The following is a 27324-nucleotide window of genomic DNA, read 5'->3' on the forward strand; positions in this document are numbered from 1 at the left end:
GTTTCAGGAATTTGTGTTGTGGTGGTGGTTGTTTTGGGCACATTTATTTACACGATGCAACAGATTTTGAATATAACAGGCCAAAAACAGAATTTGTCGGTGCTGGGTTTTGATTTGAACTTTTATTTTGGTGAGGAAAAGATCGAGTGAGTGACTGTGTGTGAGTGGATAGGAAAGAGAGAGAGAGAGAGAACACATGTGAGCACGCGTGTTTGTGTGTGTGTGTGTGTGTGTGTGTACATACTGAAGGACCCTATTTGGGGTTCCTTCCAGGTTTATAGTGATGTCTCAGTGTTGTAGATTGTCTCAGATTCCCCCATCACAAGAAATTCAGGACTCTGAAAAGCATGTTTCAGGGAGAGGAAGATCCAAACCTGCCTTCATTTTTGTGTGTTGTGACAGGTATGTGGGCCTCTGATGGAAATTGTGTTCATTTTGATGAAGAAAATAGGTAGTCTGTCAGGGTAATGGGAGACCATTGAAGGCATTCTCATTCAGACTCCTCAAGGGATTGTGCTTTGCTAGAAATAACGTCACTCCCTAATCACTCTTGGAGGGTTCCTGAATTAGAGCACCTTGGTCTGTTTTAGGCACACTGAATATGTATGGAGCTATTGCAGGCTTAATGGGAATGGATTGCAAACCTCCTTCTTTTAGTGCCAGAAATAAAGCTACAAGGAGAGTAACTTAATATAGTGAACTGCTTTACTTGATCACTGCACTAATGCTAATTAGATACACTTGCTTTATTACCCAGAGCGATTTTTTTCTGTATTCATTCTGATCTAATCTTTCTATGAACATGAAGGAGTCAGTCGTGAGTGTGATGTTTAAGCTCTTTAAGTATGATGTTTAAGTCACAATTGTAGCCTGATGTTCGTGGGACCAAAGTCAGAGAACACTTTTCGAGAATGCTTTGTCCAGTGAGAATACAATTAGAGCCGCATCGGACTTCTACCCGCAGATGGCGCCCACCATGCCAACTGTTACGCGTCTGAAATAATATTTATAGGTACATGCAATGAGATTTTTTTCCCTTGACCCCTTCAAGATACCCAGCTTTATGGGGAGTAAATAGAAGGGTGAAGATTTGTCCTCCCTTCCTTTAATCAGAGCAGAGAATTTGCCGATGGCTTTGAAAGATGTATTTACCAAAATCAGACTTTCGATGGCTCAATTACCAGTTTCTGCAAAAACACATAATGCAAAATGTATTGTTTGGTGGAAGACCTGAAATTATGATCGTTCCAGGAGGAAAAAGCTGATAGTCACAGCCCATTCGTGGCTTTCGTTCATTTAGTTCAGTGCTTTTCTACTTTGCAAACGTGTTGTTCTGCCTGGATGAGTGGTGTGGGGACTTTTATTGGGTCATTGTTGGACCATTTTCCATTTATATAATATCATCTCACTGGCCTAAAAATCAGGATGCTGGATGGGCTATGTTCTATTCTTAAGGCTCTAAGGGGGGGTCTATTTCCTTTCTGTTTCCAACTTACAGAGCCTGCCATGTTCCCTGGCTCATGGTCCTTTCCTCCAGCCTCACATCCAGCAAGGGAACATTGTTGAGTCCTCACACGGCATCTCTCTGGCCTTGCTTTGCCCTCCCATCTTTTTCTGACTTTTCTCTTCTGCCTCCACCTTCCACGTGTAAGGACTGACCCTTGTGATGTCATTGGACTCAACCAGGTAATCCATGCTGATCGTCCTATGTTAAGGTTAGACGGTGAGCCACCTGAACTCCATCTGTCTCCACCTTAGTTTCCCTTTGCACTGAAACATATGCACGGGTTCTGGGGACTAGGACATGGACATGGTTTGGGGAACCATTGTTCAGCCTACCACAACGAGGCCCTTCATTGCAGTCCTTCATTCCTGTTGTTTGTCTGATGTGTAAAGATTTATGAAGCAAGCATTGGCTCCTTGCATAGGAAGGAACTTAGTGAGCCATACGTTTGGGAGGAGGGAAGAGGTTACAGACTATGGACATTTCAGTCAGAGTGGCTGGGAGAATTGTAGTTACAAATACATGTCACATGTTATCAGCAACTTGAAAGATTTCTGGTATTTGGTTAGCTCACTTGGCTTCACTCAGGGCAACTGGTGTATGATGAAGGGCTTTACCTCTAGGAGGAAGCTGTGTGCCTCTCCACATGGTAGGTCTTGCATATAAAAACCCCAACAAGAAGAGTAATGGGTGGGCTTGTTTCATAGGCCAACCCAAAGGGCTGAGGAGACCAGGAATGACTTGAAGGGTTGTCCAGAACCCGGAAGTAATTCCTGATGAGTGGATGAGTATAATTGGGCACGAGATCCATAGTGTTTCCCCATGTGACTTCCCACAGTTCCTCAAAATCCAAACCATGTTTAAGGAACCAACAAAAGCCTATAATATATTTTTAAAAATATTTATTTATTTGAGAGAGAGAGAGAGAATTCGAGTGGAGGGAGAAGAAGAGAGAGAATCCTTAAGCAGACTCCCTCCTGAGCATGGAGCCCTACGTGTGGCTTGATCCCAGAACCCCAGGATCATGACTTGAGCCAAAATCAAGAGTCAGATATTTAACTGACCCAGGTGCCCCCAAACCCAAAGCCTATATTCTTTGTAAAATATCCTTTAGCATCGCGGACAAAAGTGATCTCACCTTTTCTCCTGGCTCATTGCACTTCCTTCCTAAAAGGTTTTTCTGTTTCTCATTTCATTACTCCATTCCCATAATTAAGGGGAAAATTATCTAGTTAACATTATCTAGTTAAATAACCGATCCTTTTATTTTTGGGTTTAGCTTATAATCGCATCTTCAACATATTTCCATGCCATACATGTCGAGCTGGCCCCCACTGAGTACCCTCCTTATCTCCAGCCCCATTTCTCTATGATCCCACCCAATTAGTTGTCTCACCACCTCTAAGCATGGGAAGACTTTAATTTTTTTTTTTTTTTTAACCACTGTCGTGTCTTTTGCTTGTACTTTCTTTCTCTTACTACAAAGAAGTTGAAAGTAAGCACTGCCCCTCTCTAGCATTGGACAAACGCAAAGGAATAAGTGAATAAATGTCTTCTTATTGAACCAGTGAATGGCCAGCGTGCTTTTCCACAGAAATAATTTGTGACCTAGAGACCAACAAACCTTATCTTCCAAGTGGCTTTCTTCTTGCTTCTATTACTGTCTTTTGACTTGGATGCGGTCATTCACCTGCTTTAAGAAGCCTGGCAGTGATGATGACTCCTCCTTCCATCCTTGCCTTGAGTCCCTCTCAACAGTGCTCGAGGCAGATACTATCCTTCTCATTTTACAGATGAAAAAATATTATGTAATGTTTCCAAGAGCACATTGCTAGGACAGAGAGAGCCATGATTTAGATCCAATCAAAATGAGTATGTCCCAAGCACCATTAAATAAATGCTTAATGTTAGAAAATGTAATTGCCTCAGAACTGTTGGAAATAACACAACAGGGAAAAGTACAGTGTGGTAGTTAAGAGCACTTGGCTCCATAGTCAAAGTCAACCACAAATTTAATTATTAACAATTTTATTTTCTCATTTAAAGTGTTCTTTTGATTACTGTATGATCGTATGTAATGATGTACTCTGATATTTTTATTTACAACCATATGTAAGTAAAACATGATGAGGAACTCCAGAAATGCGTGTGTGTGTGTGTGTGTGTGTGCACGTGTGTGCACATGCTTGAGTTTGAGGGAGTTTATACTGTAGCTTCTGGATGACAGAAAGGGTCTTATTCCTTTTTCAAAATAACAGCAAGTGCTCCGTACATAATAAACAGCCCATGAATGTTGGTTGGATGGCAGTTTGAATTAATTAATCAACTCAGCAGTTTTAATCGATTCAGAACCTATGGTATGTTTGCCCATCTTGACTTTCCGGAATTGATGTAGAATGGAAGTAAACCACTCGCCAAGACTTTCTCCTGCTCACCATTTTCAAGCCACACACAAGTGTTCACATGGGGGATGCTGTACTGGGGGGATAGTTGTAATTCCTGCATCTGGAGTATCTTGGGTTCTATCCTCTTGCCTTGGTATAAAACCATCCTTTGGATTTTGATTTAGGGCTTCCTGGTCTGCCCTCCAGATTACTACAAGCTGCCTTATGTTGTGCTGTCACCCCACTGCAGTGTTGGGGGACAGGTTGTTCAAATGCAAAGGATTTGGTTTGACTTTTAACACTCACTTTGACTCCCGTTTCAATTCAATAAATCTTTGAGTTTCTATTACATACAAGACACCATCCTATGTTTTATAAGAAATACAGATATAAATTATATATGCTTCAGGATTTCAAAGAGTAAAACTTGAACAAAATGACCATGATGCCAGGCAAAATACATTTACTTGGTATTTATAGAACCAATTACAAGGCATTATGAAACACTGGGTAACATAAGGGGCTTGTTCTAACTAGGGCAACCACTAAGAAAGAAAAAAAAAATAGAAAAGAACATTGGTAGGGGCACTTGGATTAAGGAAGAGAACCAGGCTCCCCACAGAGTGGGGAACCTGACATGGGGCTCGATCCCAGGACCCTGGGGTCATGGCCTGAGCTGAAAGAAGAGGCTTTAACCCACTGAGCCACCCAAGTGCCCTTTTGTTTTGTTTCTGTTTTTGTTTTTGGCTATTGCAAAGAGTGTTCTTGAAGCTACTAGAATGCATTTCATGGTGGGCATGTGCAAGAGTTTAGAGTCAGGCTCCTGGCTCTTGACACAGCAGCCAACAGCATCACCTGGGAATGTTGTAGACATGGGATTTCCTGGGCCCCACCCAAACCTGTGGAACCAGAAATTCCAGGGGTAAGGCCCAGCAACCTTGTTTAAACCAGCCCCCTAGTACTTCTCATGTACACTAATTCTTATGTACACTAATGTTTGAAACCCACCACTCCCAAATTTATATTGAAGAGTGGAGTTACGAGGTTATCCCATCTACACATTGTGTTTGGTCAACGTGGACCATTTCCCAAGTGATTGAACACCAGACATCAAATCAAAGCTTATTGTTGTTCTGCATTTTGGAAGACTATTGGGATTCTCTGACTTTGTAAATTCTATCCCATCTGGTGTGTGATGTGGTACGTTGCTGTAGTTTTAATTTGCATTTTCCTCATTACAAATAAGAGTTCTATGTTTGGGGGGCCTTTTTGCTGCTTTTGTTCTTCTTTACCCCCTCCGCTTTTTACTGATTTATAGAAGTGTCTCATTAATCTAGAGAGAAATTCTTCATGAGAAAAATATCTTCTCCAAGTTTGTGGCTTATTTCTTTACTCTATATTAACTTGTGATGAAAATATTCTTGTATTTCATGTCAGACTTATCAGGTTTTTTTTTTACCTGTGGTTTGTGTATTTTGTATCATTATTGAGGATTGTTCGTATCCCAAAGTTATAAAGATGTTCTTTAATTTTTTGTTTTTTACATTAAAAATTTAAAAAAGATTTTAGTTATTAATTTGACAGAGAGACAGAGAAAGAGAGAACACATGGAGGCAGAGCAGCAGGCAGAGAGAGAGGGAGAAGCAGACATCCCACTGAGCAGGGAGCCCGACATGGGGCTCAATCTCAGGACCCTGTGATCATGACCTGAGCTGAAGGCCGACACTTAACCAACTGAGCTACCCAGGCACCCCTACATTAAATTTTTAAAGCTACTTTTGATTGCACTGTTGTTTTCTAGCTATCTAGTTAAACTAATTCCAGTTCTTGAATCTTCTACTTTTTTCCTAGTGATCTGCAATTTTCAGAAAATTATAGATCAGGTTTCCACATGTGGGTGGGCTTGCCCATTAGTCTCTTGTCTATACCTGTAATGTTACACAAACATCATTTGGCTTTAGCATGGTTCTAATTTATTTTTAATTTTTAGGAATGCCTTGGCTATTCTTGGCTATTCTTGGCTTTTTGCCCTTCCACATAAAAGTTGGAATTGATATGCTATAGTCCACAAAAATAGAACAAGACAAAACCAGTATTGAAAAATAAGTCACACTCAAAATTAGTTAACTGTCAAAATCAAGACATTGAAAAATTACAGCAAAATGAAACCAAATGAGTTAGAAATAAAAATAAGAGCAAAATCAATGAAGTAGAATACATGTGTAAAATAAAAGGGAAAATAAAATTAAAAATTGTCTCTTCAAAAAAAAGCTTAGTATAATTGATTATTTTCTGAGAATTTTCAACGTACAAAATAAAGGCACAAGTAACCAGTGTCTGACATTAAAATGAGAAAAAAATAGATGAAGCAGAGATTACACATAAGAGGATACTATGAAATCTTATGCTTTAAATGTTAAAAAAATATGAAATAGATTAAACTTATAGAACAACATATCAAAGTGACTGAAAAAGAATGAGAACATTAATGACCTTAAAACCATTAAATAATTGAATCAATAATTTAATATCCTTTCAGAAAATAAACTGAGGCAACTTTAGAGGTAAATTTTACCAAACTTTGTAAGAACATATAAATCCTGTCATACATACATTCCTTCCAATTATCTTCTGGCTCTTACCATTTTTTTTTGGAAGAGTCAGTTGTCAGTTTGATTGTTGTTCATTGGGAAGACTTCCTTTCCTTTCCTTTCCTCCTTCCTCTTCTCTCTCCTTTCCTTTTCCTTCTTCCTTCCTTCCTTTCTTCCTTTTTCTCCCCAGTGTCTGCCTTTGAAGCTTATTTTTGTCATCAGTTACGTGCAGTTTTGCTTTGAGGTGCCTACATGTGGTTTTCCTTCTCTTCATCATATTTGAGTTTCTTTAAATCTGTAACTTCACATCTTTTATAAATTTTGGACAGTTCTCATCCAGTATCATTTACAGCTTTTCCTCTATTCTCTCTTTCCTTTCTTCTCCTGGATTCCATATTTTTAGGTATAAATGAAATTTTTCTCAGTGTGCATGGGGTTTTTGTACTGTATTTTCTTAGCATATTTATCTTTTTTCTGCCAATACACCAAATCATGAATCTTCTCTTTTCTGATCTGTTATTAAATTCATTTTAGGAGTTCACACTTTTACTTATCTTTTTTTTTTTTTTTTTTTTTTAAATTTCTAGCCTTCCATTAGATTCTGTTTTAGAGATTCCAACTCTCTGCTGATATTCTGCACGCTGTTACCCATTTTCCTGGGTAACTGAAACTATTTTAAAATTTATATCTGATTACTCTAACCTCTTAATTACCTACTTATTCTGGTTGTCTGTTTTTCTCTTAATTTTTGGTCATTCTTTTTAATCCTAACCATGACTAATTTTTTTATTAAATATTGCATAAGATTTATTAAAATGATAAAGGGGATATGGAACTGTGTTGTTTCCACTAGGGGAGGTAATAAGAGTCTAACAAGTCTTTATTATACAGTTAGGGTTGAAATGATCCAAGGTAGGAGGATTTCAGGCATTCTGAGGGTGGGTCTATTTCTGGTTACCCCTACACTTCTGCATAGCCCTTCAGGTGTCTTAATGAAAGCCTGTTGTGTCTACGAGAGCCCTTTGTTCCTACTACTCCTTCACAGTCCGTGAGATTGCTAAAAGCTTTTAGTTTCCACTTTCTGCTTGGTCTCAACCTTTCACCCTAAACTTGCATGTCTTAGAAAATCGTAAATCAGGAAAACTGCATGGCGAATGACGGGCTTGAATCTCTCCTGTTCATTTTGTCTCTGAAGTTTTGGCTGCCATAGTTTTTGTGTACTCTGATTTTTTAGCTCCCTAGATTACTAAAACAGAAGCAAGCTCTAACCTGCTACTCTGGGTCTGGTCACTATGTCATCCCACATAGTGAATTGGGCAAAAGAAACAAAAAATAAATAAATGAATAAATAAAATCCCCGAAAGAGATAAAGCAGTAGCAAACCAAGCCACCAAGCTTCACCTCATTGCATTTGTCTTCCATTCTTGGTCTTGTCTCCATGGTCCCTGGATACCTTTATTGTTCTCATATGTCTTCAACTAGAGTTTGTTAATTTGGGTGTAGTATCCAGTCTTCACAGTTGTTTTATGGGTCTTTGTTTTTGTGTGAGTTTTGTTTTTCTGCAGGAAGATTGAGGTAGAGCTTCAACTTCATGCTGAAAGGTTGAAGTTTATGTTTCTCCTTAACACATGGGTTTAACATGAAGGTGTCTTAGGATTCTTTAAATCAACCCATACCACTCCCAATGTATGGGTTTTACTGACTCCCCATTTTGTTCTAGATTGTCTCATTACACACAGAGTAGCCTCTTTTTTTGTAAGTCAATATTTATTTAGATTGGTGTACAGGTTTATCATTGCTTTTGAGCACATACATCCTTGCATTCAGCCTTTGGACCAGGAATAATTTTCCTTCTCTTTAAAATAAATCTGTACAGAATCATGAGCATCTTTTGGTGATAAGCACTGCTGGCTCATATATTTCTGAAAATGTCTTTGTTTTACTCATAAGATAATTTGCTAGATATACTATTCTAAATTGAAAGACTGAAAATTTATATGTGCTATAGTGTCTTTTTGCTTTCTTTTTTGCACTGAGATAAAGTCACTCAAATTGCTTTTTCTTTGCAGTTGAGCTGTTTTTTTCTCTTTAGATTTAGTTTCTTTTTTGTTCCCAGGTGTTTTTCCATTCTGCTATGGCATTTTTATATCTAAATTCTTCATATATCATGGTATATATGGTATCACGGTATGTATACATGTGGTATATATATCATGGTATATATATCTTTTCTTTCTTTCCTTCCTTCCTCCCTTCCTTCCTTCTTCTTGTTTGTTTCCTAGATGGGTATCTTTCTACAATTTTGAGAAATTCTCAGGCATTTTATCTTCATATATTGCTTCTTTCCCATTCTAGCATTAACTCTTTCTCCCTACCCTGAACATCTCCTTTGTATCATCCATGTCTTTTAACTTCTCTTTATATCTGTATCTCTGTCTCTCTGGCCTACATTCTTAATAATTACTTCAGAATCATTTTGCATTTCACTTATTTTCTCTTCAGCTTCTTCTAATCTTTTAATCAGTATACTGATGGTGTTTAAATTGCATCCTTACCACTTTATATTATTCCTCACCAAAAATCCAGCTCAAATTCCATGGTCCATCTTTAAAATAATTTCCTTTCCTTCTCTACCTTCATTATATTCAGTTAGCAGAGGCTTAGGAAAGCATGGCTATTGGAAAAAATCTGCCTCTTGACAGATGTAGTACAAGTTCTGTAATCCTTTCTCCTTTCCTCTCGTCTAGATTATGTAATTAGAGCTGTCCTCAAGCTCTAATTCCTCCTCCGTAGCCTCAGTCAGATCATGACAGTGGATAACATAAGGGTCCTTCTTCTGCTCATAGCCCTTCAACAGCCACTCCCTTAGAATATACTTCAGAGATCTTACAGCCATGTTCCAGGCCCCTCAAGACTGACTCCTAGTCCTTTCTCACTTCTGTTCTCTTTCTAAGTGTCTTACTCACTCTGATCAGCCACAGGGGTTCTTGCCATCCCTTGCACGTACCAGGCATACTCCCACTTTGGGACCTTTGGATACACTATTCCTTTTGACCAGAAACACGACTGAACTGGATTTCCACACTTCCTCCAAGGACTTGGCTCACATGTTGCTCCCTCCACAAGGCCTTCCCTGGCCGCCTCCACTTATAATTGTACCCCTTTACCTGTTGCCTTGTATTACCTTCCATTCATCGCTGTTTGGTTTATTTTCACATTTCTAGTTTTTAATTGTCTGTTACATAATATAGAGTTTGCTTATTTATTTTATCTATCTCATGCCTATCCCCAAATACAGTGTAGATTCTATTAAGGCTCTTTTGTTATTGTTGAAATTGTTAGGGGTAGTGGTAGGTTTGCTGGTTTTGTTCACTTTTGTCTCTCAATCAACGTGGTTCAGCTTTTCCCGCGGGAACCATGGATGATACAGAGGAGAAGAAAAGGAAGGTTCCTGCTGTGTCAGCAACCCTTAAGGAAAAAAAAAAAAAAAAAAAAATTTCACAGAGCTATCGATCAACCACCTGAGTAAGACATTTGCCCAAAACATGCTTTGAAAGGGAAACAGGAAGTTTATCTACGAAAAAGCTAAGCATTACCACAAGGAATATGCGCAGATGTACAGAACTGAAATCAAATAGGTAGGATGGCAAGAAAAGCTGGCAACTTCTACATACCTGCAGAACCCAAGTTGGCGTTTGTCATCAGGATGAGAGGCATCAGCGGTGTGAAGCCAAAGGTTCAAGGATTGTGGAACCATATATGGCATGGAGGTACCCAAACCTGAAGTCAGTGAATGAATTGATCGATAAGCATGGTTGTGGCAAAATCAAGAAAAAGTGAATTGCCCTCGTAGATAACACATTGGTTGCTCATAAATATGATATGATTGATAAATATGGCATGATTTGGTATGGAGGTTCTGATCCATGAGATCTATACTGTTGGAAAATATTTCAAAGAAGAAATAACTTCTTATGGCCCTTCGAATTACCTTCTCCTTAAAGGGGAATGAAGAAAAAGAGCACTCCTTTTGTAGAAAGTGAAGATGCTGGCAACAGGGAAGACCCAGGCTATTTAGAAGGATGAACTAAGGTATCTACCATGATTATTTTTGTGATCTGGTCAGTTACTAAATAACTACTTCAAATTGAAAAAAAGAAAAAAAATTAAAAAGAGCAAATGAACATAGTTTGTAGTATTCAACAAATATTTAATGAAGGGAAAATGAACAATGAATTTCTACTTGAAGTAAAGCAGTGATGATAAGATGGGGTTAGTATACAGTGCTCTGCGTTGTGTTTAAAGGAAACATGCCCAAGGTGATGAAATGCTGAAAGAGTAGCTTTCTAGATGAGCAAAGGGTATGTTCAAAAGCAAAATCCTGAACACCATTTCATGTATGGGGTCTGCAAAGAGTGTATCTTGATTTTGAATCTAGAATTTGTGAAGGATATTAACTTATGAATAATAGTCAATATAAGCAGGTTCAAGGAAGATCTTACATATTAAGCTATCATGTCTCCATGTCATAATGTAGGCCAGGAACCTATAAAGACTTTTAATCAGATAAGTGGACATTAGAAGACCTGGAGGTGTTTTTTGGTGTATACTATGGTTTTCCTTTATTACAGTAGTATGTACAACACTTTTTTTTTCTCTTTTCACAGTAATAAAGTAAGTTCTACTTTCTTGAGAAGTAGCTGCTTACTAATTTGTTAGAACAATGAATGTGTACTTGGTCAAATTAAAAACAGATTCTTATACTACTCTCTCTCTTTGTTTAACCTTGGAGTTCTTTGGAATAGAAGTAGCATAACTTTGTTTCATTTTTTACCTAATACCTTTATTCTAAAATAATCATATGTGTAAGAATCTCTTCTCAAATTATTCCCTGTGCTTATGGATGGTTACTCATAAAGACTGTATGATTATTTCAAGACACTGTTTTAAAATATTTTAATTTTCAGTATAACAAATGAACTGATTTTCACAATATTAGGAAAGAAATGTGTGTTGTTGTTGTTGTTGTTTTCTTGTTGGTCATAAGGCAAAGACCACTCCAGTGGTTTTCACTGAGGGTAAGTCTCCTCTTCAGTATTTTGCAGATGAAACACGTTCTAACCCCTTTGAATAATCAATCCAAGCTCTTGAACTTTGAAGCAGAAGTGCCTTAACCAAAATAAATCAACTAGCCTTTCCTTCATGCTTCTTGGGATATTGCTTGTCTGTATGATTTTAACTCAGTGGTCTAGTAAGGTAGGAGTTTGGGCCTGTAGGAAGGAAGATGATTATTGGGTTAATTTTCATCTGTTTTCCTTCTAGGATATCTGTTCATTTTTACTCTGATGTTAAGTCTTAACTGTATTTGTGAAATGAATCTTGATCTCTTTTTTCTCTCTTTAGAAACCTCAGTGTTTGAGTTGTAGGAATGAGTAACTTAGAAAGTACAGTGTTCATGACTGAAACTTGATATAAAAGTTTTTCAGCAATTTTCTACCAAAAATGAACATTTTTTATTATGTACTTAATGTATTTATGCCATCTTAAGTCATCCTATGTCATTCTACAGTAGAATAGCAATTTAAGATTATCTAGTTAATCTGACCAATATTGAGTCAAGGTGATATTCTGTAAACAATAATCATATTAATTAATTAATTAATCATATTATTAATCATTAGTGGTGAGTCTAATGATTTATGAGAACAAATAAACAAAAAGAGCAGCCCTATCAAAACTTTTATATTGAAATGAGGATCTTGATTCCATTTTTCAGTTTCTTTTAACATTATTTTCATGGGCAATGTGTGATCATTATTTGTATGTTTGTTTTGTTTGTCTCAACAAAGGTAGTGTTTTTAGGAGTTATTTAGAGACTTGGCTTCATGTAATCTGGCTGTTTTCTAGTCTTAAATCCACTCTCAAGGGACAGGACAGAATCTTAATATAATTTCAAATGAGGCTATCCCAGAGTATTTAGGAAAACAGCAGTGCCATTGAACTTGGTATCCCAAGTTAAATATTTGCAAGCGAGGCATCCTCTTGGATGTGTAGAAGGTAATTCAGCCATTGGATTGCTTGATTACTTATTTACAAAAGGCTTCATAATGAAACCTGAGGAAAACATAGCCTGATTTGTTCTTTAAAACTTTTTGTGATGTAAGGTAACATCTTTGTCCTGTCATATCTAATTAAACAATATCTAGAGGATTTACACAAATGTCTATGGCAGTGCTGGATAGGTTCACAGCTCCCTTGGTACCACGGACTCTCTCACACATATTTCTGTCTTTAACATTTGCCCTAGAAAAACATGAAGTCTCTTTATGAATCATTTTTTCCTCATCTGAGACTTGTCATGTATTTATTTTTGAATCTATTTTTATAAAAATTTTGATAAGTTTTGAGGCAAAAAATGAAGAAATATCTGTAGCTAAAGATTTAAGGTAATTTCTTAAAGTTACGTATTGAGAGAAGATACAGACTGGGTCACCTTTGCATTTGGCTCATGGAGTGACAGAAGGAAACCCACAAGATAGAGTTAAGAAGCTTTCTTGGTATCAGAGAAATAGAGCTTCATGTACTGGTTCTGACATTTTGTAGTTGTTTCAATTCTTTTTTTTTTTTTTTTAGATTTTATTTATTTATTTGACAGAGAGAGATCAAAAGTAGGCAGAGAGGCAGGCAGAGAGAGAGAGGAAGGGAAGCAGGCCCCCTGCTGAGCAGAGAGCCCAATGCTGGACTCAATCCCAGGACCCCGAGATCATGACCTGAGCTGAAGGCAGCGGCTTAACCCACTGAGCCACCCAGGCGCCCTGTAGGTATTCCAATTCTGAGCAATGTTCCATTGAATGGATATATTATGTTCACTTGTTGCTGGACATTTGGGCTCTTGCCTGTTTTGCTGTTATTTGGAATTAAGCTGCTATGCTCTGAACATTTGTGAACAAGTCTTTGTGGGACGTTCATTATTTATGTTAAATTTCTTCATTTCGGAGTAGGAAGGCCATGGATTATAGTAGACGTATGCTCAAGTTTTTGAGAAACTTCCAGGTGGTTTTCCAAATCAGTTGTGTCATTTTGTAATTCTACCTGGAGTGTCTGAGAGATCTTGTTGTTCCACAAACTGTCAATACTTTCTCTCTTGTCAGGGTTTTTGATTGTAGTCTTTCTAGTAAGCATGCATTGCTGTTTCCCAGGGGCCTTTATTTGCATTTACTTGATGGGTAATCATGTTCCATATTTTTTATGTGCTTTTAGGTATTCACATAGATTTCTGTATGTGTGAAGGGCCTGGCCAAATCTTTGGCTCTTTTTTTTTTTATTTTTTAAGATTTTATTTATTTATTTGACAGAGAGAGATGACAAGTAGGCAGAGAGGCAGGCAGAGAGAGAGAAAGGGAAGCAGGCTCCCTGCTGAGCAGAGAGCCAGATGTGGGACTCAATCCCAGGACCCTGAGATCATGATCTGAGCCAAAGGCAGAGGCATTTACCCACTGAGCCACCCAGGTGCCCCTTTGGCTCATTTTTATTGGATTATCTTCTTCTTAATTCTTGTAAGAATTTCTTATATATTCTGGGTACAACTTGTCTTTCAGTATATGTGTAGATAATATTGTTCCCCATTTTGTGACTTTTCCGTTTTCTTAGCTGTATCTTTCAAAGAGCAAATGAAGATTGCTGCCAATAAACTCCACTTTTTCTTTTATTTACATTATTCTTTGTACGTTTTGTATCTTAATAAACGTCACCCAAGATGGCAAAGGTTTTTCCTCATATGTTTTCTTAGACATTCTAAAATTTGAACATTTATATTAAAATATTATAATCCATTTAGAGTTATTTCTTATATATTGTAGGTGGTAAGGATTAATGATTTTCTTTTTTCCCTCACACATGTATCCAATTGTTCCAGTGTCATTTGTTGAAAAGACTCTTATTTCTCCTATACAGTTATCTCTGCCACTTTCTTAATTAACTGCATGTATGTGGATCTGTTTCTGGACCTGTTTTTTGTTCCAATGATCACTATGCCTATCTTTTTGCTAGCATCACACTGTCTTCATTACTATATATTTATAAATTATGAAATTAGGCAATGTAAGCTTTATTGTTAAAATTGCTTTAATGATCCTGTCACTTGCATTTCCAGATAATATTTAGAATCAGCTTGTCAATTTCTACAAAATTAAGATTGCTTGCTTCTACAGATAAGTTTATAGACAACTGCCATGTAAACAATATTGAGTCTTCCAACCCATGAATGAGTGGTGTATCTATCCACTTACTTATTTTAATCTTATAATTTCCAGTGAAGAGATATTCTCATATTTTATGAGTTTTATTCCTATATATTTTATGGGTTTTGATGATACCATAAATGGAAATCTTAAAATGTCATAATACAGAGGTTATTTTTGATACTAGCATATAAATATGGAATTTACTTTAAAAAATAACTTTATACTCTGTGACTTTGCTGAATTTCATTATTTCTAGGATTGCTTTGTAGATTCCTTAGAATTTTCTATGTTAAAAATCATGTCATCTATAGAGATAGTTTTGTTGTTTTCCTTCTTATTTGAGCTTTTTATTTCATTTCTTTTACTTTATTGCAATGATTAGAATATTTAGTCTAATGCTGAATAGAGGTAGCAAGACCAGACATCCTTACCTTTTCCCTACTTTTAGAAGGCTATGGTGCAGTTTTAATTCTCATCTCATCTCTGCTTTTTATTCTTATAGTATTTATTCCATTAACATTTAATGTAACTATTGATATCGTTGGACTTAGATAACCATTTTGTTATTTTCTACTTGTCTACTATGCTCCTTATTCCTGTTTCTCTTTTGTGCCTTTTAACATTCTATTTTAACTCACTGGAATATTCTTTCAGTGATGGTTCTAGGGATTAAAGTGCATGTGTGAATGTGTAATCTCCCTTAACTTTTGATAGTCAATTTAGAAGTATTATTGAATCACTTCATCTAAGACATAGAAACATTGCAACTCATCTAAGTTCATTTATCCATTCATACCTACCTCCTTTATATTTTAGTTTTCATATATATCAGATATAAGTACATTATATATCCTATCAAGATGATGCTATAAGCATAGCTTTAAACAACTGTATGGATCCTAAAGAAAATAAAATTTAAAAATAGTCTTTAATATTGTCCTATGTATCTACCATGTGATGCTCTCTGTTTCTTCCTGAAGTTTGAGTTTCCCTTCATTCTGAAGAACTCCTTTAGCATTTATTGCTATGAAGTTATACTGGTAAAGAATTCTTTTAATTTTCTTGTATATAAATCTTTACTTCACATTCATTCATAAAGGATATTTTCCTTGGGTATAGAAGTCTGGGTTGACAATTTTTGTTTCTCTTACTGTTGTTCATTTTAACACTTTAAAATGTTGCAGTGTCTCCTTGCCTCCATGGTTTCTAATGTGAAATTCATGTCCATTCAAATAGTTATGTTCACAAACATTGTAGTGTGATGCTTGTGTGATTACAATATAGTGTGTGTATTGATTGCAATATAGATGACAATATAGATGCCTAAGCCTGGTTTTCTTAAACCTATTCTGTTTGGGTTTCCCTAAAAAGTGTTCAGCCATTAGTTCTTTACATAATTTTGAACTTCTTCCTTTCTCTGAGATTCCAAAAATCTATTTTAGAACTTCTGAAATTATCCCATGGACCATAGTCTATTAAATTTTTCCAAACATTTTTCACTTTCAGATAGGATTTCATTGTTTTTTTTTTTTTTAAGATTTTATTTATTTATTAGAGAGAGAAAGAAAGTGGAGGAGGAGCAGAGGGAGAAAGACAAGCAGACTCTACACTGAGTGCAGAGCCTGACATGGAGCTTGATCCCAGGACCCTGACATCATGACCTGAGCCAAAATTGAGAGTCAGATGCTTAATCAATTGAGATACCTTATAATTCACCCTTCAACAATAGTCAAATTATGGAAGGAACCCAAATGCTATGTCTGTCACTTGGTGAAGGGATAAAGAAAATGTATGTATGTAGACATATATGTGTGTGTGTGCGTGTGTGTGTGTGTATGATGGTGTGTGTGTGTGTATATATATATATACACATATATATATATACATATATATGTGTGTGTGTGTGTGTGTGTATAATGGAATATCATTCAGCCGTCAAAAAGAATGAAATCTTGACATTTGCAATGATGTGGTTGGGGCTAGAGAGTATTATACTAAGCAAAATAAGTCATAGAAAGACAAATACCACATGATTTCACTCATATGTGGAATTTAAGAAATAGAACAAATGAACATGGGGAGGGGGAAAAAGAGGAAAACCAAGAAACAGACTCTTAACTCTAAAGAACAAACTGATGGTTACCAAAGGGGTGGTGGGCAGGGTTTGGGTGTGGGAATGGGTTAAATAGGTGATGGGGATTAAGGAGGGTATTTCTTGGGATGCGAACTGGGTGTTGTATGGAAGTTTAAGTCACTAAATTCTACACCTGAAACTAATATGGTATGCTAACTAATGGGAATTTAAATAAAACTTGGAAGAAAAAAAACATAATTCACCTTGAAGTTGACATCTGTTGATTGCCTCTGCCTTAAAAATCAGTTACATTTTCCTGACCTTTTGTATGTCACGTGATTTTTAATTGTGCCTTAGATATTAGGAATGTTATGCAGCAGAGACCCTAGATTCTCCCCTGTTCTTTCACATAGGTTGACCTTATTTTTTAAGAAGATATTTAACTTCATATCAGGGTTCATTAAACTCAAACTGCAAATTCTGTCACACCTCCTGTAGGTGGCAGCTCTGATCCCAGTTAAGACTGTTCTGAATCTGCCCCCACATCTATGGCAGAGACTGCAGTAAAGTTCACATACAGAATTTGGGGTTTTCCTTTGCTTATTATCTCCTTCCAGTGTTCCTCTATACCATGGCCCTGATTGTCCCCAATTTCTTTGCCGGTTTCATCTTTTCAGAAAAATGGCAAATTTTTCTTTTGAGTTTTAACCAACTGGTATTATCATTGTGATAGCAGCTGCTCTTGAAGGAAAGATGCCAAACGTTACAGTGACCCCATGCAGACCTGATTTCTTCTTTAAGCTTTGAGCTTCCATGCAAAGTTCACGGATCAGAATCTCAGGTCTGTCTACCAGCTATCAGAGTCTACTATCTATCACTGGACTTTTTTTTAAAATTTGTTTTCAGGTATTAGTATTATTAATATTATTATTATTTTGCTAGAAGGTGTTTATTAGGAAATCAATTGTTCATTACAGAGGTAGGAATTATAGATTAATTCAAAAAAATTTTTTTAAGTAAGCCCCACAATCAACGTGGGGCTTGAACTTACAACTCTGAGAGAAAGTCACATGCTCTATCCACAAAGCCAGCCAGGCACCCCTTAAAAACATTTCTGAGTGCACTAGTGACTCGCTCTGAAAGTTATTAGTACTTTAAATGTGATATTTAAATGCTGCTCAATTTCTGTTATAAAACACTTTCTTATATTACTTAACCATACTTGATAGATGCAAATGTTATGGCAAATGAGGTATTTATCTAGCACAACAGCCTTCTAATATTAGTTGATGTACAAGTAATTTTGTTAAAGACATTTTATAAATAGCTTTATGATGAGGAAAATAAAAATATGCTATTTCCTGATTTTTCCCAATAGTTTTGTATCAGCCTCTTCACTTGAAGTTATATTTAGCAATGTAAAAAAACAATAAAATTTCACTTATCCAGTAGATAGACATTAAGGAATAGTAACCATTTAGAACACAGTTAAAAATCAGTTAAAACTTCCTAGTCCTAAAAGAACTTTAAAAATAAAGAAAAATAGGTAAAAATTAGAAAATTCTCTAGCTTCATCTAGTAGAGGAATCACTGTACTATTTTCTCTGCTTCACTCTTTTGATCATATCAAAGAAAAACAAGACATAAAAGAAACCTTATAAAGAAAAGTAAAAGAAAATATAAATTATAAATCAGCAAATAAAACTGATAAAGCATACCCGATGAATAGCCTGGAGGAAATCAACAACATAATAATATGCATTGATTCAAAAAGCATTTTAAAAATTCTATACTTAAAAAAAAATTAGAGATTTAGCACTAAAAGAAAATGGAAGTAACACCTAGATTGGATGGCAAAAAAACCACCACCAACAACAAAGATGTTGTCATGATTTGCAGTTTATATGATTTTCCACATCAGATCTCCAAAAGGATAGATTTGAAATCCCCTACAGCTGATAAGAGGGGACCAAAATAATGTGAACAACATATAGAAATCCATGTTCCTGTTAATTGGTTACCCAGAGTAACCAATTAAAGTATATAAATTTAAAATGCCCTCATTCATGATAGTATCAAAACTCTTAAGTTACACAGAAAAATAATAATAAAACATACACAGAATGATCACGTTTTTCATCAGCATGATGAAAGTAATAAAATATTTTAAGATACAGAAATGTCCTGAATATATGGAGAAACAAATAATCTTTATGATTTGGAAAGCCAGTACCAAGATGTCAGTTCTCTCCAAATTGGTAGATACATTCAAGGCTATCCCAGTGAAAATTGCACCAAGAATTTTATGGAACATTACAAATTGGTTTTAAAATACATGTAGAAGGGTAAAGAACAAAGAACTACCAGAGATAATTTTGAAGGTAAAATAATACCAACTTGCTCACTCATATCATCTGGTTATTAAACTACAGTTAAAGATGTGGTCTTGGTAAAATAGAACATGTATTAATGGACAGGATTGGAGTGTCCTTAAACAATAAACGCACCCATGTGGGAATTTGGTATGTAGCAGAAGTGTCAATGGAAATAGTGAACAAAAATAGGGATTGATACCACAATCTAGTTGTATAAGTTGGCTATCCAGAAGCATCCAAATTAGATGCTTTTTTCCAGTTATAAGCCAAAAAACCACTTGAGATGAAAAATAAGGAACACACACATACAATTATTTTTTTGAGAGAAAACACAATGAAATAACATTATCATCTCAGAGTAGAATGTGATTCCTTAAGTAGAACATTGAACATGAAGAGCATGAATTTTAAGGTTGAAGGTGAGTATGTTTGACTACATTAAAAAGTATAAAAAGTTTCATCTTAAGCTTTTAATGATGAGAGGATAATGGATAAATTACTAAGCATTAATTTGGGGTACCATGTATCAGTTAAAATGAATATACTTTTTTAAAGAAGATTTATTGATTAGAGAGAACACAAGTTGGGGAAGAAGGAGAGAGATATATGGGTCTTGATCCCGGCACCCGAGGATGATCTGAGCTCAAATTAGATGCTTAACTGACTGAGCCACTCGGATACCCCTAAAAATGAATAAACTTGATTTATACCTATACCATCAACAGATCTATGGAACATAATATTGAATAAAAAATTTCAGAGTGATGGGAACATTTTGATGCTCTTGATGTTTCTAAAATAAACCATAGAGGTCCTCAGATGGCAAAGATTCACCTCCATTTTCAGACATGGTGGCCTCTGGGAATGGGAAGAGTCAGTTGAGAGTAGTAGGTGAAGAGTTGACAATGAATATCAGTTATCTGAAATTTTATTTTTTAAAAAGAATAATACATAAATTGGAAAGAAAACTGACAACACATTTACAAGTCTTCATGCACGCAGGTGCATGGGTATTTGTTAAATTAGGTTTATGTATATTTTTTTCATTCTTGGTATATTTAGTAATATGACATGAAAATATTATCCTTGGTATAGAGAAAGAATGGAGTGTACCAAAGTAATGATACTAAAATAATCCTGATTCTAGAACCTGAAAATAAAATAAAAAGGAAATGACAGCACATGGGTATCAATGTAAAACATCTTCCAGTGTTAGCAAATAAAATTCAAAGTACAATGTAAGACCATTTCAGCCCACTAAAGGGAATGTTTCTTCCAGAAATACAGCTTCACTTCAATATTTGGAAATCATAAATATAATATATCATGTTGAGGTTCTAAAATGAAAAGGAAAAACCCACCTTATTTCAGAAGATAGTGAAAGAACAATTAATCATTCGCCCTCCTCCATTCCTGAATTTAAAAATAATAAGAATTAAATATATCCTTGTTAAAATTGATGTATTATTAAAATATTTTTCAAATATTTTTATAAAAAGGATTTGTAAATATTTTTTAAAATAATAAAATGAATGCGTCTATGTGAACTTTCTAATTTAAAAAAAGGTTTATTTGCATATTCTTAATACAAAGTGATTTATGTAGCTCAAACAAAAATCAACACCATGCTTAATTATAAAAATAGAAGCATTTTTATAAAATTCAAGAATTAGACAATATCACTTTCAACAGTTTGATTTAAAATTGTCTAGTTAATAGTAATGAAAGTAAGTATACCTATTAGAAAGTAAGTTACAGATATTAAACAAGAGGAAACAGGAGAAATTCTTTATTTGTAGATTGTGTGACTGTATTCTTAGAAACTCCCCAAAAGTGAAATGAAAGGCTATTTGAAGAAAATTCTATGAAGTTACTAATTTAAAAAATTAATATGTACAATTATTTGCTTTTATTTATCTGCTTGAAATATAGAATGGGAGAAATTATTACATTTAGAATAACAAACAAAAAATAAGCAGGAAATACATATAATACCTACAAATTAAACTTTAACATGTTATAAAATGTTTTTAGTAATAGCTAATATTGCTCCAAGAAAAGAAGAATCAATATTTAAGATGCAGTAATTTGCCTCTTCTACGTTAATGTAAGAATGACTCTTTTCAAGCCCTTATAAGCACTAATAGCTGATAACCACAGATTATCTTATTTCATCCTCTGGACCACCTGTGGATTGGAAAAGAAAGTGAGGCTCAAGTTTTGAAATCATTTCCCCATGATTTCACTCTAGCCTCATATTGTAATTATCATGGGTTGTTTTCTTATTTGTCCTAATTCGCTTATTCCTTGGAGGTAGGGCCGTGTCTTATTTGCATTTATGTCTCTCATGACCACTGTCACATAGATATTTAGATTCAAACCCAAGCTCTTGCTTGTCTTTCTGTAGGAAGGGTCATAAATCTTGATAGCAATTGGGCTGGTAAAGCACATACCTGGTCTGATGTAGGCACTTCTAGCCCATCATTTCCTTGTGACCATCCAGCCTCAAAATTGGAAAGTTTTAAGATTTTTAAAGAGACTTTGGCCATCTGAAGTTTTTATCTGAACTGTTTAGATTTTTAAACATTAGCAGCCAATTTAAGAAGGGATTAATAGTCTACAGCTCCAATAAACCACACTGTTGGCAAAATTTGGTCTGTGGCCTCACTCAGAGACCTTGGATTTTTCCATACTTCTTTCCGAAATTCTGGTAAATCTCAGAGCAAAAACCTGAATATAGTTGATGGGGTAATGGAATTTCTAGGTATGAGGCTACAATATTGTCTATTTCAGAATGTGATTGGCCTACTCATTTCTAGATCTTCCTCATTCTACAGCCGATTCTAAAACTGTTCATTGTGTGTGTGTGCACGTTAGCCTGTCTATAACTGTTCCTAAAAGCTACTATAGAGAGAGTGTCCTGGATTTAATTTCCTTAAGTCAATGCAAAGGATTTTAGGTTTATTCCCATACTGATTTTTCAAGCAATGATTTTGTTTTGTCTTCCAATCAGGTATTTTTAGTCACTGTCTGGAATTTTGAACTGTACATGATCCCCCTGGCGTTACTGCTACTGTTTATCTACAATTTCATCACACCCACAAAAGGGAAGGTTGGCAGCATCCAGGACAGCCAGGTGAGCAAAGGTTCTAGTAACCAAGACATTTGACCAGAGGAAAAAAGGTGGTAATAACAACAAACCGCCACCAAATCGTGACCCAAGTCCACTTGGTTTGAGACTTGAGGAGAGCAACATTGGACATACATTTATGTGATAGCAGTGATCTTTTATTGGGCATAATCTGGAGTTGTCCTTCTGTGTTATGCTTCTGAGACTTGGCCTACCCTCTTAGCATGAGGAGAGCCCTCTGGTGCTTGGTCATCTTTACCAAAGTGGCAGCATATTTCATTGTTTGTCCATTTAGTTATCTGTAAGACTCCTATGAATAGCATTCTCATCACTGAAAAAAGCCTTTGGCATTTCACTGAGCTTCTTCAGGGCATGGAAAGCATCTGGAAGACTGCCTTACGCCTCTCCACCCAGACATCCTAGCCTGATGCCTTCAGAGGCTGGTCAACTCCTAGGGAAATCAGAGAGTGGGCAGGCATGGGCAGCTCCATTTTTGGGTGCCCAGGTCCTAAAAATCTCAAGCTTCCCATGATCTTGAAGGAAGCAACAGCAAGATATCCCCTATCATCTACTTATCATACTTTCTGACTCAGCTTCCCCTATTTATTTATTCCAGCCCAGAGGATCTTTTCCTGGTCTGGGTGAATAAGAACTAGTATTTGTAGACTTCTTTAGGGCATTATTTTGGAATTCCAGAGTCAAGAAATGAATTTTTAAAATTAAAGTCTAGGATTTTGTGACTTGATAGTAGTGGTTTTCTCAAGACCCAAAAGCTGATGATCTTCACCCATTTTTCCTTATAATGCTATTATTTTAAAAAAATCTATGAAATAATGGATATTGAAGGGATATTCTGGTATCATTTGGGGGATAGAAAGGAAGTAGAGAAAATGAAATTTTTTTGGCAGGGAGGAAAAACCTCAGGCAAATTCAAAATTTTATTCTGTATGATATTGGATTGTTTTAATGAGGGAGACATGGACGTATTTCAATAATGAGGGACCTAATGATGCTAGAACCAACTAATAAATAAATAGCTTTAAAGTATAGGATTGTTTAAGTTGAGTAAGTTGCACACAGATATGGGAATGAGAATAGGCATAAGGGAAGTTTTCACAGAGAAACATCTCTAATAAAAAATGCTGTCAAATAACATTTTTACAATTTTTGATCAGATTTTAGTTTTCCAGCTATCATACATGATGTGTATGCATGTGTAGGCTAGTAGATATGTAAAGGTATGAAAGAATACTTATGTGCATATGATTATAAATGTGTGTGTGTAAAATCTTTTTAATTTACAGAACACTTTCATATGCATCACCTATTTTAATCTTGATAACACAACCATGAAGGAGACAGGAATTACTATTTCTATTTTATGCTGGAGGAACATAAGGCCCAGAGGGACAAGGTGATTTGCCCAAGGTCACACAGCAGGATGTCCTTGAACAGTGTCCCAAGCTGAAGTCTTTGTCCCAAGTTGGGCTTCTAACTCCCAATTACAGTGTTCTTCCTCCCATGGCGTGTTTTTATTATGTGTGTTTTTACCCATTTGCTTTCATGAAACGTGTGCTGCCCACAGTGACTAGGTGAGTTCTCCAGCATCCGTCGAGGGTCCCACACAAAGCTGGCTACAGCTCTTGGGAATTCTGAGAAGTAATGGAGCACCGGTCTTGGAGAAATTGCTGGGTAACTGCTCAGTGGTTTTAGGGAGTATGGTAGAGTACTCTCTGCATACTTCAGAGTTACTCTTTCTTTAAGAACATGGTATTGACAATTCTGTTGACTACTAGAAAAATGACATCTAAACAGCATGCCTGACCTTTGCAACATGGTTGAGCGGAAAATAAGTGTTCAGGCTGTAAACGGATTCTGGTTTTTGAATACCCAGTGTTCTCTCTGAGCTCCTGGCCCTCCTGGACTGTGTTGGCTTTTAAATATTGCACTGACACAATTAAAAGTTACCTGGTAAACAGTCAAGATTTCTACACTGATCTGAACAAGTCTATTCACAGCACCTGGTGCTTTGGTCCCCAGACTGAAGCCAGGTGCCTGTTAGTGGCCATGAGAGCCCGAGTTGGCTTCCTTTACCTGCCCCCACACCCCCTCCCCGAGTCCCAAGGAAAAGAGTAATATTGCACAGAAACCTGTAACTTATTCCTGAGATTGATTATATTCAGACTAATGCATTTCCTACTGTCTAATGTTTCAGTAATGGCCCCAGAGGAAAAGAACAGTCATTATAACAGTGAGCCCAGCACAAACCCAGTACGGTGTTCTCAGCCTTAACATAGCAGTTGGCTCATTTGTCAGAATAAGAACAAACTGTTTACAGAACGTACAGCCTGGTGATGCCTTTTTAAAGCTGGGTGCCTTCAAAGGCCACTCGCCTAATCGCTTTATTTATAGCTAAATTTTATGTAGATTATGCATAGTGTTTATGGTCTTGCCACAGTGTCCCTGAACTTTAAGAGTGTTTTTTTGAGAGGTTATATAATGGATTTAAAAACCACTAGTGCTTCAGTTACGTAGGAAGAAAAAAAATCGTGAAAAGTGTATATGGGTTTAATTTGCATTTAGTAATTTCAAGGGATGTTATATGAACAAACCGTGGTTTTTCCTTTCAGGAGAGCACAGACTTGGAGGAAGAGGAGGATGAAGAGGACAAGGTGAGTCAGGGAAACTCGTGAAAGGGGGTGTTAACGTGGTCAGCAGATAGCACGTTTCTGGTTGAATCAAAGTGCCGTTTGTTTGTTTGTTTTTAGTACTATGAACTGTCCGGCAAAGTAATATATTTGTAATTTATAAAGGATATCCTTTTTAAGAGATCTTATAAGGTGAGGATAAAAGGGGGTAAAAATATAAGGAATTACCGAAATATTATAAAAAAGCGTACCTAGAGGAGGCCTGTCATTTGATTCGAGTGAAGATCGTAAGAGCCTGCCCCTTGGTGTATAAAAGGTAGATAAAAGGTAGTCTAGGAAGTCAAAAGTAAATCAAGTAAAATTGCTGTTCCTTTAGGTTCCCGTCTGCGCTCTGTGGGGTGGTCACCCACTTCAGAGCCTGTCAGTTTCCCAGCTGTTGCTGGCAATGTTTTCAGCTATATGTCTGTGTACATCTGTCCTTTTTCTTCTCCTGGGAGAATCTCTCAAATCTGCTGCTTTTGTTGTCATTACGCTTTCAGACAAACCTTCTGGAATAAAATGAAAAAAGTGGAAATGCCAAATGAGATGCTACCAGCTTAATGGATTTCCAACCCCCTAGAACCTGTGGGTAGATAGGGTTTGTGATGGTTGTGTCTAGGAGGCTGGCAGAAGGGGAAAAGGTGAAAAGGTGGGGGGGGATCTTAAGAGTTAAGTATCCAATATAAAATGCCCAGAAAATGCCAATGAATTAAAAAACACGGGCTCCATGACACAAATAGCCCTAAAATTAATTGGGTGAGCCAGATGGTTTTGCCCATTTGAAGCAAATTGGGTAGATGACAAAGGGAATCTTATTTGTTGTGCTAAAATGATCATTAATAGCAACATAATAAAATAAAGCATAATATTTTTTAAAAGTGGAATTGACTCTTTTCAGAATAAGGTCACACAAGGGGTGCCTGGGTGGCTCAGTGGGTTAAAGCCTCTGCCTTCAGCTCAGGTCATGATCCCAGGGTCCTGGGATAAAGCCCCGCATCGGGCTCTCTGCTCAGCGGGGAACCTGCTTCCTCCTCTCTCTCTCTGCCTGCCTCTCTGCCTACTTGTGGTCTCTGTCCGTCAAATAAATAAATAAAATCTTTAAAAAAAAAAAAAAAAAGAATAAGATCACACAGATGCAGCTTTCTTCTTGATGAATTGATGGGTGCTGCTTCTGAGTAATATAGCTCCTTGAACATGAAAAATTGTCACAGCCAAGCTAGCCTGCCTGGTGATAGGCTGTTTTACCAAAAGAACCACACGTATTGAAAGAAATTATTTTAAACCTTTACGAGGCCACATGCTAAATTTTATTCACCAAGGCTCGGAAGTGAGGAAGATTTTCTTCTGTTTGGCTATGTCTGTTAAAATGAGATCCCCATAGAAGAGGGCGTCATCTGTCCTTTAGAGAGCATTATTGTGACCATGTGTCTTTGGCCCATCTGATAAAGCAGAGCTTCCAACAAGAAGGAAATGAGTGAAAAAGTGGTGTGAACTGGCAAGCAACAAATTCAGGTCATGGAGTCTAGACCAGGCGTTGCCATAAGCCAGCCTTCTACTGAGGTGGCTCAAGGACTGTCTGGGGCTCTGGGCATCTGGAAGGAGAGCCAAATGGGCTAAGCCTTCCTGGGTAAGAATGACTGAGTTGGAATCATAGCATCTACATGGAAGAGCCTTGGAGCTCTTGTGTTTATCCAAGCATTGCAGTCCCCATAACAGATGCGCCAACCCTGTTATAGACAGGTCGTTAGGACGTTCCTCATTTCCCTCGGGGCAGTGCTCTTCGCGATATACTTCTATTATAGTGTTCTCACAGGGCCTTTAATGGCCACAGCATGGCCATGTTTGTTTGCTTCCTCAGTTTTGTTGGTCTTTGAGATTATCCAGAGAAATAAATCTGAAATGAAAATGAAATTTTGACTTCTACGTAAACCTCCTTGTGTTTACCACAACCCTTCTACTGTTAGGGAGACTGGTAAACTTCGCGGTCCTTATCCTTATCTTTTCAATCTCCCATCTCTGAGAACTTTGTAAAGAGGAATTTTCAACTTTAAGACTTCTGGAGCCCACTATATCCCAATATATATTACAGTCCATCGTCCTTCTCCACATAGACCAGGCTCCATAGCTGAGACGTGCTCGCCATAGACCCGTGCACACAGCCACAGGGCCACTGCCCTACATCTTGTGCTGTACCGAAGGGCTGACCCACAGAAGCCCCCTGACTTCTGTTGCATGTGAGACATGACAGGCCGTGCCTCTGGGAACTGTAACACACCCAGTGAGCGATGAGCTGTTTACAAATTATAAACACACAGCCATTTCCTTCCAAGCCAGAA

General features: G+C 36.7%; 1 protein-coding gene across 9 annotated transcripts in view; it reads left to right on the top strand.

Annotated features, from left to right (window-relative positions):
- MCTP2 (multiple C2 and transmembrane domain containing 2) overlaps positions 1-27324 on the top strand; it is a 238071-nt gene that overhangs the window by 176162 nt on the left and 34585 nt on the right. For 8 of the 9 annotated variants that reach the window (XM_059180095.1, XM_059180094.1, XM_059180098.1 and 5 more), the window contains 2 exons: positions 22185-22307; positions 24932-24973. In XM_059180095.1, coding sequence (XP_059036078.1) covers positions 22185-22307; positions 24932-24973 — 165 coding nt within the window. Of the gene's footprint in view, positions 1-9879; positions 11205-22184; positions 22308-24931; positions 24974-27324 lie in introns of those variants that run through there. The other variant, XM_059180096.1, reaches the window with a different exon arrangement.

The sequence above is a fragment of the Mustela lutreola genome, chromosome 7 (assembly GCF_030435805.1).
Source record: "Mustela lutreola isolate mMusLut2 chromosome 7, mMusLut2.pri, whole genome shotgun sequence".
Classification (NCBI taxonomy): domain Eukaryota; kingdom Metazoa; phylum Chordata; class Mammalia; order Carnivora; family Mustelidae; genus Mustela; species Mustela lutreola.